The sequence below is a fragment of the Taudactylus pleione genome, unplaced genomic scaffold, assembly GCF_031769625.1.
Source record: "Taudactylus pleione unplaced genomic scaffold, aTauple2 ptg000061l, whole genome shotgun sequence".
In the NCBI taxonomy this organism is placed as follows: Eukaryota; Metazoa; Chordata; class Amphibia; order Anura; family Myobatrachidae; genus Taudactylus; species Taudactylus pleione.
The window spans coordinates 11522090-11542002 of NW_028284463.1; the positions used below are offsets into that span (position 1 = coordinate 11522090).

General features: G+C 46.5%; 1 protein-coding gene across 2 annotated transcripts in view; it reads right to left on the reverse strand.

The window, feature by feature from the left end:
- CREBBP (CREB binding lysine acetyltransferase) overlaps positions 1–19913 on the reverse strand; it is a 53457-nt gene that overhangs the window by 3722 nt on the left and 29822 nt on the right. The window contains exons 6-28 of one of the 2 annotated variants that reach the window (XM_088464723.1): positions 19371–19595; positions 19091–19190; positions 14821–14988; positions 14609–14726; positions 13640–13832; positions 13485–13538; positions 12496–12620; positions 12186–12365; positions 11674–12102; positions 11354–11518; positions 10610–10793; positions 10395–10513; positions 8547–8786; positions 8361–8449; positions 7425–7505; positions 5250–5297; positions 5019–5075; positions 4756–4833; positions 4415–4482; positions 1330–1480; positions 958–1104; positions 320–433; positions 23–188 (exon numbers count right to left, since the gene is read on the reverse strand). In XM_088464723.1, the coding sequence (XP_088320849.1) occupies positions 23–188; positions 320–433; positions 958–1104; positions 1330–1480; positions 4415–4482; positions 4756–4833; positions 5019–5075; positions 5250–5297; positions 7425–7505; positions 8361–8449; positions 8547–8786; positions 10395–10513; positions 10610–10793; positions 11354–11518; positions 11674–12102; positions 12186–12365; positions 12496–12620; positions 13485–13538; positions 13640–13832; positions 14609–14726; positions 14821–14988; positions 19091–19190; positions 19371–19595 (3299 nt within the window). The remainder of the gene's footprint in view (positions 1–22; positions 189–319; positions 434–957; positions 1105–1329; positions 1481–4414; positions 4483–4755; positions 4834–5018; positions 5076–5249; positions 5298–7424; positions 7506–8360; positions 8450–8546; positions 8787–10394; positions 10514–10609; positions 10794–11353; positions 11519–11673; positions 12103–12185; positions 12366–12495; positions 12621–13484; positions 13539–13639; positions 13833–14608; positions 14727–14820; positions 14989–19090; positions 19191–19370; positions 19596–19913) is intronic. The other variant, XM_088464724.1, reaches the window with a different exon arrangement.

Here is a 19913-nt window from a genome sequence, read left to right on the forward strand (position 1 = left end):
ACAACCACCACCCCCAACATACCTTATAGTCATGTATAATACGCTCCGCGAAGGCTTTGTCCAGCATCTTTTTGTACCACTCCTGTAAACGCTTAGGTTTGGGGATCTTCTGGTCGGCTGGGTGACAGTGGAAGATGTAATCATCTCCTTCACTTGGAGGGCAGGCCCAAATGTGTCCTGTAACGTAGCTGAAAAGGGAAAAAAGAAAAATCTAATGAAAAAGAAGACATGCAAAAACAAAAAATATGCCCAATACAAAGTCACTACTACTACTACTACTACTACACAGACGTATGTAATAATATAGTAGCAGATTTACCCAAGTTTTTTCACGTATTCCAAGTACCCAATGAGTATTTCATGGTACACGGCTGTTCGGAGGCTACGCGGCCGGAAGAAGTGAATGCTGTCCAGGTACGAGATGTATACACGCCTAAAGAGCAAGATAAAGAGTAAATAAACAATAAATAAAACAAAAACATGCATTACAGTCCTAAAGTGCACTGACATGCAACCTAATGGCACGAGGTGCTTAGTTTTGGAGTGAGTTAATAGGATGCAGTCTCACGAGTATTGTTCCACCTCCTATCTAAATAGCGTAAACCTCTTTGCATCAACTCGCAGCACTCTTAGATCAGTAGAACTACGTTCGTGCTGCAATGTGCTTATGAATGACAATCTGCCCATCACATAGACCAGTGTTGGCCAACCTTGGCACTCCAGCTGCTGTGGGACTACATATCCCAGCATGCCCTGCCAGTTTTAGCGTTCGCTAACAGCAAAACTCTGGCAGTGCATGCTGGAATATGTAGTCCCACAGCAGCTGGAGTGCCAAGGTTCGCCACCACTGACATAGGCCATTTACCTGATGTACCAAACTGAATTGACATATTTTAATTGAATTTCACACACACACACAATACAACAAAGAAGCCTGGAGTATGGCTGACAAGTCACCTGGTGTTGGGAAGAGGGCACTCGGACCCATATTCCTGCACGTGCATACCAAAGAAGCACACATCCACCCCATCAATCTCCTCAAAGGCGAACAGAGCCTTAGTGCGGTACGGGAAGGAATCCGGCATTTCACCCGTGTCAACAAACCTAAAAGCAAGAAGCGAGAGGTCAAGAAAATCACTGAACAAATAGCTACTAATCCGAATCAACTATTCTGCAACCATTTTGGACATTAAATATTTAAATACATCCAACAGCTTAACAGTAACAAAGAGGTCTAGAATGCACATGACAAGATATATGAGAGCAGATTAGAACGACTTTCGAGGGTAGCTCGGAAGTCAATTTTTTTCATACAGTTTCAAATTATACCTGGATTTCATGCCAGATTTGACTTCCACCATCTTATCAGAACTGGCCACCACCCTGACTGAAACCTCGCCCGACTCTGGATGGTTCTGCCGCCTAAGGAACTTGTTGACACGATCCTCGAGATGGTTTCCTAGTCGAGTTGTTTGAAGCCCTGGGAAATGGAAGAGCTAGTGAGAATGAAGTATAAGACTCCAGAAGATTTTGGAGCAACCAAAAACACACACATTGAGCGCCAACAAACCAATATTATGAATAAAGGAAGAAAGAGAAAAGAAAAACACCCTGTTCACTATAATACCTACTGTGGCTTTTAAAAAGGAGAATGGTTAAATTATAAAAAGTACATACTGAACGCAGTTAATAAGCCCAAGGATAGATTCAGCTTCTGCAACTGGAGATATCTGCACTCTCCTTTCTGAATTAGACCAATAGCAAAACACAAAAAAGTGTGAGCCAGCCGCTTCTGATGAAACTGCTATCCGAGCAGTGAAACGCGTTATGTGGGAGTGCTTTTCCACGCTGTCACAACACTGGCATTCCGTTCTATGCTCTGGCCAGTTTGGAGTTCAACAGTTCTAATTAAAACCTACGGCCCCAAGTACTTGTGTGCTAAAGACCTATTAAACCACAGGTTCATATTTAAGGTTATAAAACAAATGTTCTGCATTGTTCCAGGAAATAACTAGCACGGTTTTTGTTTTTCTCTTATCAAATCATGGAGATACGTTTACCATAGTTTGTGTTGAGGGTCACAGGAGATGTTAAAAGTTTTTTGAAGGCTGATGTACCCCTAACCTATCTTCCCCAGTTTAGTGTTAAGTGCCCTACGAGTGGGCAGGTTCTCTGTGGCGCTGACAATACAGTTGTTTTAAGAGCTTTTTTCCCCATTTACTTTTTCTTTTCCATCTTCAAGTACTCCGACGGAATGAGAGGTATAGAACTCCGGTGATTCTTGCAGACCCTGGATGGCTAAGGACAGGCCTTTATTGACCACTTCCCTCTACGGGGAGACCTTCAGTCACAAGGTACTTTACTACCCTGGAACCCTGAATTTGGCTGAGGTCATTAGTCAAGTTTAGGTAAGGACTTCAGAGTCTGTTTCTGAGTCTGGTTACAAACAGTGAAACTTCCAAGTATAGCACTTTGTGTTTCTTTGTTCGGTATGGATTATAAGGTGGCCTTTTTTTGTCAGGGCAGGTTCCTTGCATTGCATCCAGCAACAGGAATGCATAACAGTGTTTCTTTTTTTATTCAGTTTTCTCCACTGTCCCTTTTGGAGAGAGTTTCGTTATGTTTGTGATCTTTACAAATGTCCTTCCTATGAGATGTGGGTCTTCTTTCTTGATCTCTCGATGGGTTAGCGCAATCTTCCGAAAACTCGACCCGTCATTCCAGCCTAATATGGTGCCTAGTTCCCATCACTACCTTTTACCAAGGTATGAATGTTTAGATGCACTAAGACAGCTGATTCTACTGAATGTGGATAGCACATCATCCTTATCTGGAAATGGGCTTTAGGTGTTAGGAGGTCCAATAATCTACTGGTGCGTTACAAAGTGCAAAGCAGTGACCACCTGGTGTCAAAACAAGCTATAGTTACATGACTAAGGGTGCCCCCACACACAGCGATTTTCTTCCCCGATCTGGCCGATTCCAACACATTGGAACGACAAACCGGGTAAAAACATGCCGAAATCTTGAGTCCCCACTCATGATGACGATGCGATGCGCGTCCCCCGCAGGTCGCACATCGCATCTTCAGATCTGCCGTGCAGTAGGGCAGACCTGACAATCTAGGACACAATGCACTATAAAAGTCTGGCTGCAGGAGATCGTATGAAGATTGGACACCAAATCGTGTGCTGAGCTGCCGGGGGAGAATTTCAAGGGAAATTGGACACATCGTCAGATCGTAAGTATATCAGTATGTGTGTGGGCACCCCAAAGGTCTGTATGCAATCGGGAAGCCGACTGCCTAAATACCGGCAGCCGGCTTCCCAACTGACATATCCCGGCAAGGGTGAAATGCCGGGCGTCTAGATGTAGACGCCCGCATTTCCCCGACGCCGGGAGACCAGCGCCCGGCATTCAGATCGTAGTAATGCCGGGCGCCGCGATGGGGGAGGGTTAGGTTTAAGGCTCCCGGGGGGGACTTAGGGTTAGGCACCCCCCCGGGGCACTTAGGTTTAGGCAGCGGGGAAGGGGGTGGTTAGGGTTAGGCACTTAGAGGGGGGATTAGGGTTAGGCACTTGGGGGGGAAGTTAGGGTTAGGCACCCCTAAGGAGGGTTAGGGGGGTTAGGTTAGTAGATACTCACCTATCCACGATCGGGATTTCCAGCGCTGTCGGGCTTCCGCTGCTCCGAACTCTGCTCATGTCGGGCTGCCGCTGACGGGAATCGAACCGCCGGCCATGCGGACGGCGGCATTTCATACCCATTCCCTAAGGTCTGCTGTTCAGCAGGCTTATTAGAAGTATCTGGAAACTGGTTCCAGAAAGCTTTTCCTGCTCACTCTTCTGGTTCAGGTAGGGCCGGCCGTCAATTGTCCTTTGTCTCAAGAGTTTGTATGAAAAACAAAATAGGAGTTTTGGTGCTCACGGTTAAATCCATTCCTCTAAGTCCATCTTGGGGACACTGCCCACCAACCCTTACACACAATGGAGTTCTGGTTGTTCTTTGATATTTATCTTGTCGTTTAGGACCTTGTGTGGAGAAAGCTGGAAATGGAGAATGGTTGGAGAAGGGAGGAACATCAGACACTCCTTTTCAAGTGCCCAACTCCTGTGCCCTCAGCACAACCCACGTCACAGCAGTGTGCACCAGCTGGACTCGGGCAAATGAAACGGCGAGTAGAAAAATCCTTCCATCTAGCAGCACAGGGCTACTGCTGAATGCCGTACAGGGAATGGACACGTCTACTGCTAATGATCTGTGTCAGTGGATTCCTGTGGTTTGTTCGTAGCCACAGCAGATACAGGAAAGAGACATGCTTGCGAGGAAGCGCACTGCTTGGAATTCTGATGCGCTGAGAGAACGGCGCATATGTCCCACTTGAATTAAAAAAGCAAGAACTGGAGCCACTCACTCTTTGCGGCGAATTTATTCTCTTTACGCGTCCGTCCGGTTTTCTTTAAGCAGTTATCACAGACAAATCTGTACAAAAAAGGTAAAAGGGACGGTTAGTAAAAGGCAAAATGAAACAATAGATCTTTAGATCCCTCCCCCCCCCAATACGCTATATATAATAATCCACAAATTGTGATTGGGAGCTATTTCACTTTGGGAAAGGAGATCTATTAAACGTGGGAAGAATTCATCTACCAAATGTGAGTAAGAACAGATGATTAGAAAGAGAACACAAGTTAATGCCCCGGACAAAACCAGCGTATCAGCGGATGAGATCCCCTCGGGGGGTTCGGAACTTACCCTGAGGGCCAAATGATGTCAAAATGTAACACACAGATCTGATGCATTTTCCTTCCGCACTCCTTACAATCCACAAACCTGGCGGACAAAGAGGATGCAGGAGGACAACTTATTACATTACAGTCCTAATAAAATAGACGCTACACAATCATAAAGCTTAGAAGACAATATAGGTCAGGATAACCGTAACATGGTAAAATGGGAGCAAGGAGCATTGAGGGGAATAAAAAACCCCTATACAGAATGTAGGCCTTGCTACTTACGGCTCAGGGTCCAGCATGTCATTCTTCTTCTTCTCAAACTGATCTTTGGAGATTGTCCTGAGGAAAGAAAAGAACAGTGTCAATGACGACGCCTCGCTTTTGCTCTCCGTCTCCCCCTGCTGGGTTAAAGGGGAGGGTCTCGTCAGCTGCATGCTGCCGACACAGCCTGGGAAAGGGGGCACACCGAAGGCATATCACGTATTCCCACGTAACGAGGAAGCATATATTTACATTTTGTTCAGCTGAAAGCATCTCCTTCCATTTTTCTCGTCCATCAGTCTGAAATACACCGTCATGCTGGAGTTAAAGCCCTCTCCCAGTAAGTTGGAGGTAGGATTAGTGATTTCACAAAACAAACGTGCATACAAAACTTCCGAGGGTCACTGTCACCTACCCCACCCCCCCCATGCCAGTTTATAGTTAAATCAATGGGATAGAACATTTCTTGCATTTACCCAAAATGGGAAAATATATAGACACAACCACACACACATACATAATATATATATATATATATATTTATATTGTCTTAAAGCACCATTTATTTTTCACCTAACACTTTACCAATGGAAAGCCACTTATGACAACTTAACTTAAAGGGATTCTCCACCTTTAACCTATATTGCCCTCCTATAAACACACTGTTATTCACGCCTGTCCTTATTAAGCACGGTGGTTTATTAGTTATTCGATGAACACAGTTCTGCAGTTTGCACTGGCCACAAAATATATCCAATGACAAAATCTATCTAACGACTAGCAATGAATTGTGTCTCCAGGCAACGAAACATCTCTGCCTAAACCTATCGCTGCAGAAGATCAGGAGGCACCGAGAAATAAAATAAAAAAAACAATCTATTTAGCATCACTAAGGGGAGGGAATGTACAAGTCAATGAACTAAAGCACAGGTTCTCAAACTCAGTACTCAGGACCCCCAGCAGTGCATGTTTTCCAGGTCTCCTCACAGAATCAAACGTGAAATAAATTATGTAAGCTCTCATCAGCAGGGCCCTCTTCCCTCATGTGCTTCTCCCTCACTTACTCCTGCTTTAATTTACAACAGCACCTAACCCTTGGTTGCTGACGCCATGCTGCTTATTTCAGTGTTACGCAGCGATGTATAAATCGTGTATTTGTCCTGCATTGTTTGTACTGTTAATAAGGGTTTTTCTTGTGTGCTCATTTGTCTACAGTATGCACTTGCCTTGTGTGCTCGTTCGTTTATGTACTATGTAAGGCGCTGCGGAACCCTTGTGGCATTACATAAATAAAGGATAATAATAATCTCCACCTGTGGATCTTTTAAAATAATGGTGATGCATTCTGGGTTATGCACGGTGCACCAAATACACAGCATCATTGTAAATAAAAGGAAATTGAATGATGATGAAAGGAGAAGAAGCAGAGTGATGCACTGTAGAAGCGCTGCTGTCATTGGCAGCCAGTAGGGAGTGATCGCCAATAAAGGCTTCTAATAAGCAGGGGCTAACCTGGGGGCACACCAAACGCAGCCAAGTATAAAAGACTGATATTGCGATAACTCAGAGCAACAAAAAACATCTCTGAAGAAAGGGCAGCCAGAAAAAAAGCAGCATATTTAGAAAAACTTGTAGGGCAGGTACCAGTCAAAAGTCATCTAAATGTGGGGGATTGCTGTATTTTTGGTATAATTATTTGGAGTAAGTACAGCGACTACCAGCAATGTGTACCTAATGGTGCGTACACGCGGTCACACCGCGGGACGATCAGATAACAATAACGATCGTTATCTGATCACCCCGCATGTGTTGAATGATCTTATTCGAACATCCAACACATGCATGTTTGGCACCTACGATTATAATATAGTAAACAGGTTAACCTGGTCGATATCAACCAGCTATGCCAGCTTGCACGGACTACGGATGATGGTCGATAACCACCATACGTGGCCGTGCATCGACCATCGTTTGCAGGGGCCAGAAGCGGCCTTATCTGACCGTGTGTACGCACCGTTACAGTGCTCTGTAACGTACAGATCTGTTCATGCTGCGATCACCTCCAGTTTATGTGTTAGTGAACGCAGAATGTGCAGTTTGCAAACCTGCCCAACAGTACTGATCACTAACATGGCACCTACAATCATAGCTATGCCTTATCGGAGAGTTCATCTACCCCTCAGTAGCTGCTCATTCACAAGAGCCCTCCTGGTAACAGTACTGTATATATCACTGACCCAATTCATGCAGCTGTATCCTCTAACGGCCCAGAATCCATCACTGATTTGTCACACAAGCCCTCACCCTGCGACTGTCCAGCATCAATCACTAATCTATTAACTCATCCACTAATTATTCAGTATTATTATGGTTTTATTTCCAAACACTGGGCCCAACTATACAGAGACAGGAGGTGAAGGCACTTACGTTTGAGGTTGCGAAGGGTCATCTCCTAAAGTAACATTGTCCCCCTGAATCTCAGTGAAACACTTTTCACAGAAGTGATACCTAGAAGAAACCCAGCAGATTGACAATCAGATGGAAACATAAATTCACAGCAAACAACGACCATGCTCAGATCAAGCGGACAGAATGGTTGTCATTAAATCTCTTTCTCCTAGTCCATCTAGGCCGGAACACTCTTGACCATGGGAATGTACAAAAGCTACCCCTAGGGGAGGGGATGATCAGCATTGGCTGAACTCCATACTTTATATGCAAAGGAAACTTCTCTGTACTCGGTCACAGAACCTGTGAAAATCTGGTGAAAGTATGAACCGAGCTCCGCGGATGTTCCATGCCGCGTCACTCTAGTACTGACCTACTCCTTCTACAGTTTATTTAAAATGGAGAAAGGGGTTGGAGGTGAGAAGCATATATACACACCCTAAAAAAATTAACCTATTAAGTGCCAGCTGCTCAACCCTCAACACACCCCATGGTCAAGTGTCCCCCAGATGGTGGAAGGACAGAGGCCATTATGGACTACACCCAACTGCTCAGGCAATGTATCTTGTATTTACACAAATAGCCAGGTATAAGTTTGGCAAAGTAAAGCCAACCCAACGCGTTTCACTCTTACTGTAGCAGGTCATCCTCAGGGATGCATGGTCTTTATATATATTATTATTTTGCTTTGTTACAGCGCCTTTGCAAGTATCAGCATAGACTGGGACATCATGTCACTATTAAGTCTTAGGTAGCTATTGCCTAGCGTTTAATACCTTTCAAAGCAATAGTTATGTAGTTTAACATGCTGTCATACTACACTGTCCTTCACGCAGAGCTCAACAAAAATGGAATCCGCAAAGCAAAGATGCCTTTACAGACACTAGTGTCGTCGGAGACAGAGCTGAAGATTACCTGTTCTGATAGCTGTAGTAGGCAGCGTCCCGAGGGATTGTACACAGCTGCTTCCCGTAGCAGCATAACGTCTGCGGTGAGAACTCAAACTGCAGGAGAGAAAAGGAGGATTTTTAGGACACTCTCCTTCACATTTCCACTACAATCAAAGTCCAGTCTACAGGGTGCCAATAGTAACCGTCTCACCTTACGGCCACAACAGTAGCCCAGAGACTGCATGACGGGATCGATGTCCAGCTCAAACACCTCTGCAAGCTTGGTGCAGTACTTGTAAACGCGGGAAGTCTTGCGGTTATACAGCCAGGCATTGTTGAACATGAGCCACACATCATCCGCATACTGCCATGGCTCTTGGTACTGCCCGGTATCGAGCTTCCGCTTGATTGTGGATAAGTCCATGGGGTTCTTCACAATGTCAAAGTAATCCTTGAAAAAAGAAAAAGGGATAGTTATCTGGGGTTGATCGTATTCTCACCCCCATTTAAAGCCTAGGGACACTTATGGGTGTTACGATCCACAGCAGTACCACTCTTCCTCCAGTGGTGGTGCTCTCCTAGTGTGGATTCCTGCAGTATCCTCTCTCATTAGTGATGCGGCACTTCTGCTGGTGCTCCTAGCACTCTGTGGTTTGTGTCTCTGCAGCTGAATGTAATTGGCTAATGAGCCGCACTTGTTACTCCTGCTTATTACCCAGCTTCTGAGAACTCAGGGGGCGATTCAGACCCGGACGCTAAGCAGCTCACTTTCGCTGCCATCAGGGGCAGGGTATGCAAATTCCGCGACGGCAGAGCGAATGCACGCCGGTCTAGACGCCCTCTTTCCTTTCTTAACACACGTCATCTCCAGGAAGTGTATGATCAATCAGAACCATCGAGAGCCATCAGAGCTGCACGCAGCGCTTGAGGTAGACCCTACCCCGCCGCAAGCACTGCGATCACTGCAGGCTAAAATACAACCAAGTGACGTGTACAATGACGCTTCTATGCTAATTATGCACACCCGTAAATCGACGTTTTGACGCCCAGACACGCCAGCGTTCGCACCACCACTCCCCCGTTCACAAGCACCTTCCCGTTATCACCCACAAATGGAACTGTCACTCAAAGTAGCGTCCAGTCTGTGTACTACGAGCGCACAATTCCCGAGCGCAGTGAGTGACTTGCGCGTGCACATATTGGCGCATACGGGCGACTATCGGCCATAGCGTGCGTCCGTGGATTAGCGCCCGGGTCTGAGTCGCCCCCTCAGTGCCAGATCATCAGTTCTAGATGCCTAAATCTATCCTGCTCCTGGCTACCAGTTCAGCTTCCAGGCTGTTCAGAGTCTGCAGTCAATTACAGCTTCGCTCACAGGCCAGTCTGCAGCCTAGCAATCCATGCTACTCCAGTGACTATCTGTGGCTCTTCTCATTAGCACTTCAAGTGCCTATCATGTTACAATACTTTGCCTTATTACCATGGTTATTCTGTATGTCAAGTCACGTCTGCTACATGGTATATTACATTGCAAGCTATCCTGTTCTATTGCACTGCAAGTCAAGTCTGCTGTAGTGCATTTCAAGTCTGCTACCTTGTATATTATAGTGCAAGCTATTGTGATACATTGTATTGCAAGTCCAGTCTGCTAGCCTGTAATACTGCATTTCAAGTGAAGTCAGCTACCGTGTATATTCTATTTGCAAGTGAAGTCTGCTAAGCTGTTATACTGCCTTACAAGTTACTCCAGCATTAACCCATGCATGCAGTATTGTGTTATTCCTGGACATCTTTATCCTGTATAAATCCTGTCTCGGTCTTACCCATAACTGTATAATAAACCAGCTACTGTGTCATTCCACTTCTGCACCGCTTCTTTGAAATACACAAGGGTAACCCAAGGTGAGGCCTAACAATGGGCAAGGGATATTCTGTCCCCTTAAACCAACATATTCAGATGAAGATGCCGCAGAGAGGTGCATGCACGTAACTCCGCAGCATGTAACAGATCAGACTTAGGACATTGGCTATGCAAGGACACGAGGTGTGAGCTACTCACAGGGATGCCTAGCAACTGCGGATCAACTGGCTGTCGGAAAGGCAACGACTCCGGATCCTGTCGATATAGCGCTTCAAGGGTAGGCATTAGGGCCTGGCGTAGCTCCTCTGGCTTAAAAACTGAAGAAAAATATATATATATATTTTTAAAACAGGCTCATCTAATGTCAACCAATGTGTGTGGCATGACCTATAATGACTGATCAAATGACTTACTCTTCTTTCGTGGCTGGGAAGGAGACGTGGACGGTGGGGTAGTAGCGTTGCCCGCATTCTCCTCATCTTCCTTGGGCTCAGTCTTAACTTCCGGTTTCTTTTCCTCCACCTCCATTGGCTCCTGTTTTGGCTCTAGGCCCTCACATGGGGCTTCCTTTACTTGCGTTGGTAACTCCTCTTCAACCTATACAGGAGAACAAAGAAAGAAGAACCGGGCAAGGTGTAAGTGATAAATACATGTTTTCACGGTTATTATAGAAAGAGAGAGAGATTGTCTAAGTTTGAGATAAATCTCCTTTTATTAGCAATCCCCCCCTCCTCCCCCACGTAGCTCTCCCCAGGATGACACCCCACCGTTACCTGGTTGTTGCTGCCAGTCCATTATGTTTGGCATGTAGGGGGAAGAGAGCGAATGTAGGACCAAACTTGTCCTAGAAAGTCAGATAGCTAGGATGGGTGGTGTGGAGGAAACATTGCAACCTAACTGGATGGCGGCAGTTTACAAGCAATAATAAATCGTCCCAGCCCCAGCAGTCTCACCCTCACACACCCAGGCCAGTCCAGTGCTGAGTATTAGCTAATGGTGGGGGATCCTGCATCAGTGCATTATATTAGCGGACGAGGAGGTGGGTGGTGGGAGCAGGGGTGGTGTCCACGAGTTATCAACATCTTTAACATAATAGCATTTTCCTTAAGCCCTGTGCAAATATGTAACCAACGATACGTGTGTAGGTCAGTCCCTACCTCTGTTTTGGTCTCCACTTGGTTCTCACAAGGCTCCTGGTCTTCAGTTTTGACCTCCTGCTTGATATCGGTCATTGGGTGATCGGGGGCCGCCTGGTTGTCCGTACTGGCCACGGAAGCAGGTGTGGGCACACGGTTGTCAACACTTGCAGCTGCCTGGGATAACTGAAGTTAAACACAGATTTTAAGCCATTTGCCGAAAATAAAACAATTCGTGAATACAATTCATCCCAATAGAGCTGTCTGGCCAACCTGCAGGGACGGATGACAGGGACATCTATTATTTATCACTGTACTAAGTACAGACAACATATACTTACTGGAGTGCCAGGGGCTGCTGCATGCACAGACGTGGGTTGCAGCTGAGATGGTTGTGGGGTGGGCACAGACTGACTGGGCACAGGAGTAGGCGGCTGAGGAGTGAGTTGAGCCTGGGCAGCAGCTTGGACTGTCGGGGTGCTCTGTGCCTGCATAGCGTTCGGGATGGAGCCGGGCGTGGGAGCTGGGGTTTGTCCTACTGGGGGCAGCGGAGTGGATGGCTGGGAAGGAGCTGCCGGCTGAGGAGGCGTCATGCCGGCGGGTGTTGGGTGCTGGGCAGGAGGCATCCCGGCAGGTGAAGCGGTGACTGATGGTGGGGTCTGATGGAGGGGAGACTGGGAGAGAGCTGGCCGCGGAAGCTGACTGGTTTGGGGGCCCAACAGGTTCATAGAGTTGCTGACTGGCAGAGATGCAGTGGGCGCCTGTCCCTGCTAATAAATGAGAAGGATACATATTTAGTAATACATTCCTTAACCACAGGCTTATAAGTTTCTATACAAACAAATCTTCTCACCTGGGACACTGCAGCTGCTGCTCCCGTCTGCCCCAACGCTACCCCTAAGCCTGCAGCGTTGCTCTGGAACTGCCCTTGTTGTAAGAACTGGCTCTGAGTCTGTGCTGGACCCATCAGGTTATTGCCATGTGCTCCCATCATGCTCTGCGGCTGGGACATGCGGGAGGGAGACATCGCCATCTATGGAGACAATCGTGGGATGTAATTCAACCGCCCGTGTGTGGCCGTCTCCCTGTTACAGTCGGTTTTATCTCAGATGGTGCTGACAAATGGCTAAGGCATCACGTCCTATGCCATAGATGGCACTTACCGCAGGCACGGACCCCATGTTGTTCATTTGCGTCGGGTGGTTTAGTGGGGATGCTGCACGGGGTCCCAGGGGGGCAGAAGGAATCTGGACATTCCCAATGGGCATGCTGTTAAACTGGTTCATTCCTGAATTGCCACAACAGAAAAAAAAAAAAAAAAGGTTTCGTATATTGCTGATCAAGTGCCTTCAGAGTAACACAGTATGAAAGTATAGAGACCCAACCGAGCACCAAGCAACGACGGGCACTTAGGAAAACTTGTGTGTGTAACGGAGCCGCAGAGATTACGTATACATTGCTCCAGATTTATGCTGGCCGCATAGCGCGTACCCTGCAGAAACACAACTCAAAGAGATCACACTTCGGGGGAGATGTATCAAAGCCTGGAGAGAGATAAAATGGAAAGAGAGAGAAAGTACCAATCGGCTCCTGTCAATTTACAGGCTACATTTGAAAAATGACAGTAAGATGCTGATTGGCTGGTACTTTATCTCTCTCCAAGCTTTGATACATCTCTCCCTTTGTGCTCTAACATCAATTTATCAGAGCCCAGCCATCCACATGGTCCAAATATCACACTCTGGTCATGTGACCAGCTACAGCAATCAATTAAAGAGTAGTGTACCCAAGCCTGTGGGATCGCAGAAATCAGTCCTTTAGTCACCATGAAATTAAATAATCGATGCTTTAGGAACTAACTGCATTGTCATAGTTTCCCAGGGTTTAACTTTTACCTAGTAAACGGTAACAGTGGCAGCCCTCGCCAGCTTATCCAGTGACTGCTATGTACATCCATTCTCCCAATGCTGGCAAATCCGTTAGGATACCCACCTTTAATACGGAGGGAGGGGGATAGGGCTGGAGGGTGTTTGGGAATACCTATCACAAGCCGCAATCTCTCAGACATTAGGTTTTGGTTAATACAAACATACGCCAAAGACAGTGCACACTCAATGGGTGTCTGGCAACAACAGAACATTTTATTTGTTACCTGAAGTTAGTGGCATTCTACTCATAGGAACCGAAGACATCGGGAGGGGGCCATCTACAATAAGAGAGAGAAATTGGGAGACAATCTATGCAACGAGTTCTGTTCACAATACCTCCCATACAACTTGGGCACTTCATTCATCCCTACTGACTTACTGGCTGGCCGGACAGGCTGTGCTTGGCCCAACGCAGCGGCCGCCTGTGGAAGAGTTGGAGCCTGCGTGCCGGGGGTCTGTAAGTTGGCCTGGGTACCCAGAATCCCTTGCTTCAGCAAACGTGACCTTCGCTTCTCTTCCAGCTCCTTTTGGATTTTATAGATCTTTTCAGCAAGCAAATGGTAGTATTCATCCTGGGGAGGGGAATACAGATTCGGACAGTATTATTATTACAATTTATTTATATAGCGCCACAAGTGCTCCGCAGCGCCTTACAAAGTACATAAATAGGTGACCAGTGACTTACAAATCAATACAATGCAGGACATGGATAATATACATTACTACATTAGCGACCATAACACCCACATAAGCAGCAGAGCATAAGCAACAGTGTTAGGTGCCCTAGTGGGGAGTAAGGAGTAGATGAAAGTGAAGTAGGGAGAAGCACAAGAGAGTAGAGGGCCCTGCTCGTAAGAGCTTACATTCTAAGACAGTAAACTTCCAATGACATCATTTAAACATCATCTACACGGAGGTCTGCTCCTAAATATCATTCATTTATGTTACAAAGGTTCCTTGAAAAAAGCCATATTCCTCCCACATATTCATCTGTGTTAAATTAGTGAATACCAATTATTATTATATGAGTGGCAATGTGTGAGCCCCCAGACCGGAGGGAATATCTCTGCCCCTAATGGCAGTAATCCTCTCTGATGCTGGTACACTTATGTATTACATCATGAAGGTCTTCAACATTATATCCAACAACATTGTATCCAACAAACTGTAAGGATACCAACACAATAAATTAATGTATCAACCCCGTCCATTTATAGAAGTGTCATCCATCAATTCCCCATGTGTCTAATTGCTTAACAGGGCGGATAAGTTTCTTTAGAACCACTCAAACATAGCAGCCCCCATCCATGTGTTCCTTAGAAGGTTTTAGGATTAGGTAAATACATACCCTGCTGTTGGCCGACTCGTACATGTCACCCTCAACTTTTCGGGCATAAGCAACCAGGTTTTCCATGCGCCGATCTTTCAGGGCTGCCGGATCGGGCGTGGGGAAAATCGCTTGGACCCTGCGAGGTTAGATATATAGATGACAGCTCAGCGGATTCACCAACATGATACATTTGTAGGGCGTCACTGAGACAAGCAGCGCGCTTCACTTACAGCTTGTGGACAAGGTGATTCCGAAGGTCCTGAGTCACATGTTCGTGCCAGGCTTTCCTCACACCGGTGGTGGAAGGGGGAGCAGCAGTAGGCATAGTGCCCAAGCTGCCGACACTGCCGCCTAAGCTGCAGACACCACCGGGGCCGTTACCGTCATTCAGCAATGAACTGCAGTGCGGAGAGGTTATTATTAGTCATAAAAGCACCGACATATTACGGACAATGATCAGTTGTCAAAATAAAACAATGACGGGCAATAACAGGGGTAGGATAACAATTGTACCACTACTCACCCTCTCCCACACATGCAACGACTACGTGTCACTTTACTACATACAGTTGTGTCCTCATACACTTGGCGTCTATACGTCATACAGCGCGGGACGGCCGGAGCAACCGAGACGCTTGGAGAGGAGTGGCGTACCGTATGTGTCTTTCAATTTTAGATCTTATTTGCATTCACAGAGAAACACCCCTCAGTGTACTAGAACCGCTGGGCTGCGGCATTAACCACACAGGGATTGGTAAACATGTACAAAGTCGCGGATGAGGCACAACAGGACTTGGGGTGAATATAAAGCCGTGCCCGTTGCATCGTGGCACCTCGTACACAGGGTCTGACTCAGTCGCACACAGATGTACAAACGTTGTACATCAAATTATCAGTGTGATCTAGCAAAGTAAAAGTAGTTTTGTCGCTCGCAGTTGTTATACTTATTTACGCGAATAAGAAGCACATTTTGCACGGGAAAGACGCTTGGCGTGCCCAAGGCCGCCGACACCTGGCGTGCCGAGAGGGGCTACTTGGTGAGACTTGAGCAAAAGTGTATGAGGACATATCTGAATACGTATATGGAAAATATGTGGCAAGGATAAACAGCGCAATACACAAAGCTAGACCTGGAATGAATGAAAATATAGTGTGTGTGTGTGTGTGTGTGTAAATAGTGAAATTAATAAATAGCGACCAGCGTGTTTAAAACATACGTATAAATATATTAGGGATGTGCAGGCTCGGATAGGTTCGAGTTTGCACGTGGAGTTCGGATTTTTCCCTCCAAAAAAACGGAACTCAGAACGAGGCAAAACGTCATCTTACATGGACGAACATCATCATTCCTGGACAAAAGACCAGGAATGATGATGTTCGTCCATGTAAGATGACGTTTTGCCTCGTTCTGAGTTCCGTTTTTTTGGAGGGAAAAATCCGAACTCCACGTGCAAACTCGAACCTATCCGAGCCTGCACATCCCTAAAATATATACATTTTTTATAAAATGACTGTGGTTGATACTTATGTTTTGCATTTTATTTGCACTTCATAAACGTCATTTATAGAATTGCTTGCTCTATGTTAATGTTGGTGTATATGACCTGGGGGTCTATGTACTAAGCCTTGGAGCGAGCGAGAGAGAGAGAGAAAGTGGACGGAGATAAAGTTCCGACCAATTAGCTCCTGACATTTTTCAAACAGCCTATAAAGTGACAGTTAGCAACTGATTGGGTGGTAACTTTATCTCCATGACTTAGTACATAGGTCCTCTGGTCTGTTACTTTATTTACCTTAGTACATAGACGTGATGTTTGCATATATTACTGCCCATTGGTCTGGATGGTGAGGTGAGAACATATATAGGGCCGTATTCACTTAGAAGCGAAAAGTCAGTTTCGGCGAAAAAGTATCGCGGGTGACATTTCGCCAGACGGAAGCTTATCCCCGTATTCAATTCCATATACTTTTCGCCGATGCAGAAAATGCAATGGACCCGGCGAAAAAGTTTTGCCTATGAATAGCAGGCGGAAAAAAGTGCAGAATTGGGGTTTTGGGGTGCAAACATTGGAAAAACACCCAGCACCCTTGGGACAGCCCCCCCAAAAGGTAAACGGTCTTAAAAAAAAGTTTAAAAAATACTTCAGAACACCCCCAAAAATGTACTTTCATTTTGGGGGTGAAAAAGACCAAAGTTGGGGGGGACACTTAAAAACTAGCGAAATAGACTGCAGGGGGGTCCCCAAGTATGCCCCAGGTGTTTTTAAGTTTGCAGGTGCTTGCGGCAGGTGGATTTTTCACGATGTTTAAAACTTCACTTTTGCAACTTTTAAATATGCTACCCCCCATTTTCATGTACCCCAAATTTGATGGGAATAGTTATTTTCTCCTAAAAAACCATCTAAAATCTATTCTCACCACTTATGCAAATACGCAAAACAGCACCTATTGGAGACCATTTAAATACCCCATATACCTCCAGCAGGGCAATTCGGGGGTATCCATAGTGATCCCCCATGTCAGTGCATCTTTTGGGGGGTGTCAGGCCGATTTCCCCGTTTTTGAGAGAACTTTCCGCCTGCTCAAGTTTTGCCGGGTGCCGTTTTCGCGTCCTTTTGAATTGAATAGGGCGAAAAGCGGCAAGGCGTGCGGAAAGGGTTTTCACCAAAAACACGCAATGTAGGCGGAAAGCCCGGCAGGCAAAAAGTCCGGGACTTTTTCGTTTCTAATTGAATACGGGCCATAATGTATGTCATAAATGAAGCCTAATTTCATATAGTCGTTTGTATAATAGATTATTATATATGGTTAAATTAGTCAAAAAGCTAACGGATAATTTTGATACATGTGGAAGTTTGTTTGCAAATGTATTTACAGGCATTCGTTTGCGGAATGTGCTGCAATTTATGTGCCATTAAGTTCTTTGGGTGTAGCCTAAGCAATCTAATCCGGTTGGATACACTGGAACAGAGGAATCAGCATTCCCCTTCTGATGATGTGCACATTAGCAGCGAAACGCGTTAAGGATCTTTGGTGCGGGAATGAACAGCTGTTACAATCACCTCCGATTATTCTGACATCATATTCACAAAGGGATGTGTCTCCGCACACTTCATATGACCAATAACAGGAACAGGTGCTGGCAAGCAGGCAGCATGGGGAGCAGGGCTTGGCCATAGACGTTAGCGGGACCTGGTTCCTCAACTGCACAATACTAACTCCCATTCCTCTGAGTGCTCATAGACTCCTCTGCATAATGTCTGATCATAAATAGCCTTTATAGCAGAGTTTTCATTATTTTCCTAGGCAGGAACTCTTACATGTATACTGTATTTTGCTGCAGCTGTCAGATTCTACAATCCAAATTCTCCAATACATAAATGCTGTATTTACACTAATAAAGTTATCCTAATGGTATGCTCTGGAGGAATCAAGAACACCTGGGTCAGACCCTGCATATAGATGGAGCACACGCAAACTACACACAGATTGTGCCAGAATAATGCCTATGGCGCCGGGGCTGTGGCACATAAATGCCAATTACTGTGCAGCCATGTAGCGATGGGTAGTAAGGCATATAGTGTTCCCGCTAGCTTGGTTTAGCAGAGCGGCGCACCCTGCCTGATTTTAAAAGGCTCTGCCCTTTTAGCGGCGCCCCGTTAAAAACAGCATGCCCGCGGCCTTCCCCACCCGCGGGCCAGAGTGTCCCGCAGGTGAGAAAAGTTGCGGAGACCGATCACCGCCGGGTGAATAGACACCACGCGCAAGGCATCTATTCACTGTGAGGAGGGGAGAGCCTGGGGGAAAGCCCAGCACTTCCGCAAGTGCTGGACACGCCCCCAAGCGTGACAAATTAGAGGTGTGTCCCAAGTAGATGCCCCCTCCCCGCCCAGCCACAACCCCTTTTTTCGGGGCCGTCGGCGCACGCAGAGACTCCCAGCCGGCCACCCCAGTGCCCTGCCGTTCCTGCAGGATAGCTGGAACACTTAGTCTGCTCAAATACCAGGTATACTTGCTACTGAACTCTTCACTATGCAAGCTGCACTCATCCAGCCCAGTCAGGACATCCAGCCGTTTCTACATACATCTTACTTCCTTGCGCATTAAACAGCCCTTCTAGTCCCGCCATGCTGTGCAGGTGTATCTACGTGAGAAATGCTACGTTACAGTGTCACAGCCGCTGACACTGTAACGTAGCGTTTCGCATGCTGATACGCCCGCATTCGCACAAAGAATATAGGCATGCCGCATATTTTAATCAGCATAAGCTTAAGTGTGTCCTATTTGCTTTGGGAATAAGGCGCATTTGAAGGCAAAAAGCCGTACGAAAAGCCGCTCTGCGCTACGGAGTTGCACGGCGGCGCTGACGTGTTTAAAACGACTTGTAGCGCACAGAGGTAAGATGTATGTGGTCACATCTGTATGACTGGAGGTGCTGCTGCTTCTCTGACAGTCCTGCTGAACACATGTCATTGTCACTGGTAAATACATCTCACTCACTTTGTGCTGGTCAGGGCAGTGGGAAGAGCCGCTTCACTGATCAGATTGGTCTGCTGGTCGGCAGCCATGCCTCCAGCAGAGAGGTTTATCTGATTGCCACCTGCAAGGCCACAAGGAGAAGTATTATTAAGCATACTACATAAAATACGGACTCAACGAAAAGCGTATTAACAGAAAGGAATAAAAAACAAAATTTGCAAAATTACACTGAGAAGTACAGCGCACAGGCGCGTAAGCTGGCGCTAAAACCACCCCTCCCCCCCCCGCCCACATTACTCACTCAGTGAATTGATTCCGCGGATCTGCTGATGAACTTGAGCCTGTGCCGGCTGCTGGCCCGGGACCTGGGACTGGTTACCGTAGGGAAGACCCAGTGCAGCGTACGCCCTCTGCATGGAACTGGGATCGATGGGATTCGGGCTGCTGAGTGACGGAGCAGTCTGCTGGCTTCCGCCCACTGCCCCAATCGTGTTCTGCACCCCGCTGGAAGGGGATCCCAGGAGAGCTGTAGAAGGAGGAAGGCACTAATGTCATGCTGGGTATGTTCCAGGTCAGTTACAAGCAACTCACAGGCTGCTCATCACTTCTAAAGGTACAAAGATGAGAAATGTGTCCGCTTTCCCTCAACACACGGAACATCACTAATAGACCACAGTGTTTAAGTCTACTTGGCTTTTGCAGCACCAGTCTGTGGTCACTAAAATGTGACGTGCGCTCCTATCAGCTAGACGACCCTGTAACACGCTTCAGTGTTCTAGCAGCGGCACTGTGTTGGCATGTGAAAGGTTGCGGTACCGATGCCATGTAATGTGCGAGTGGCTGA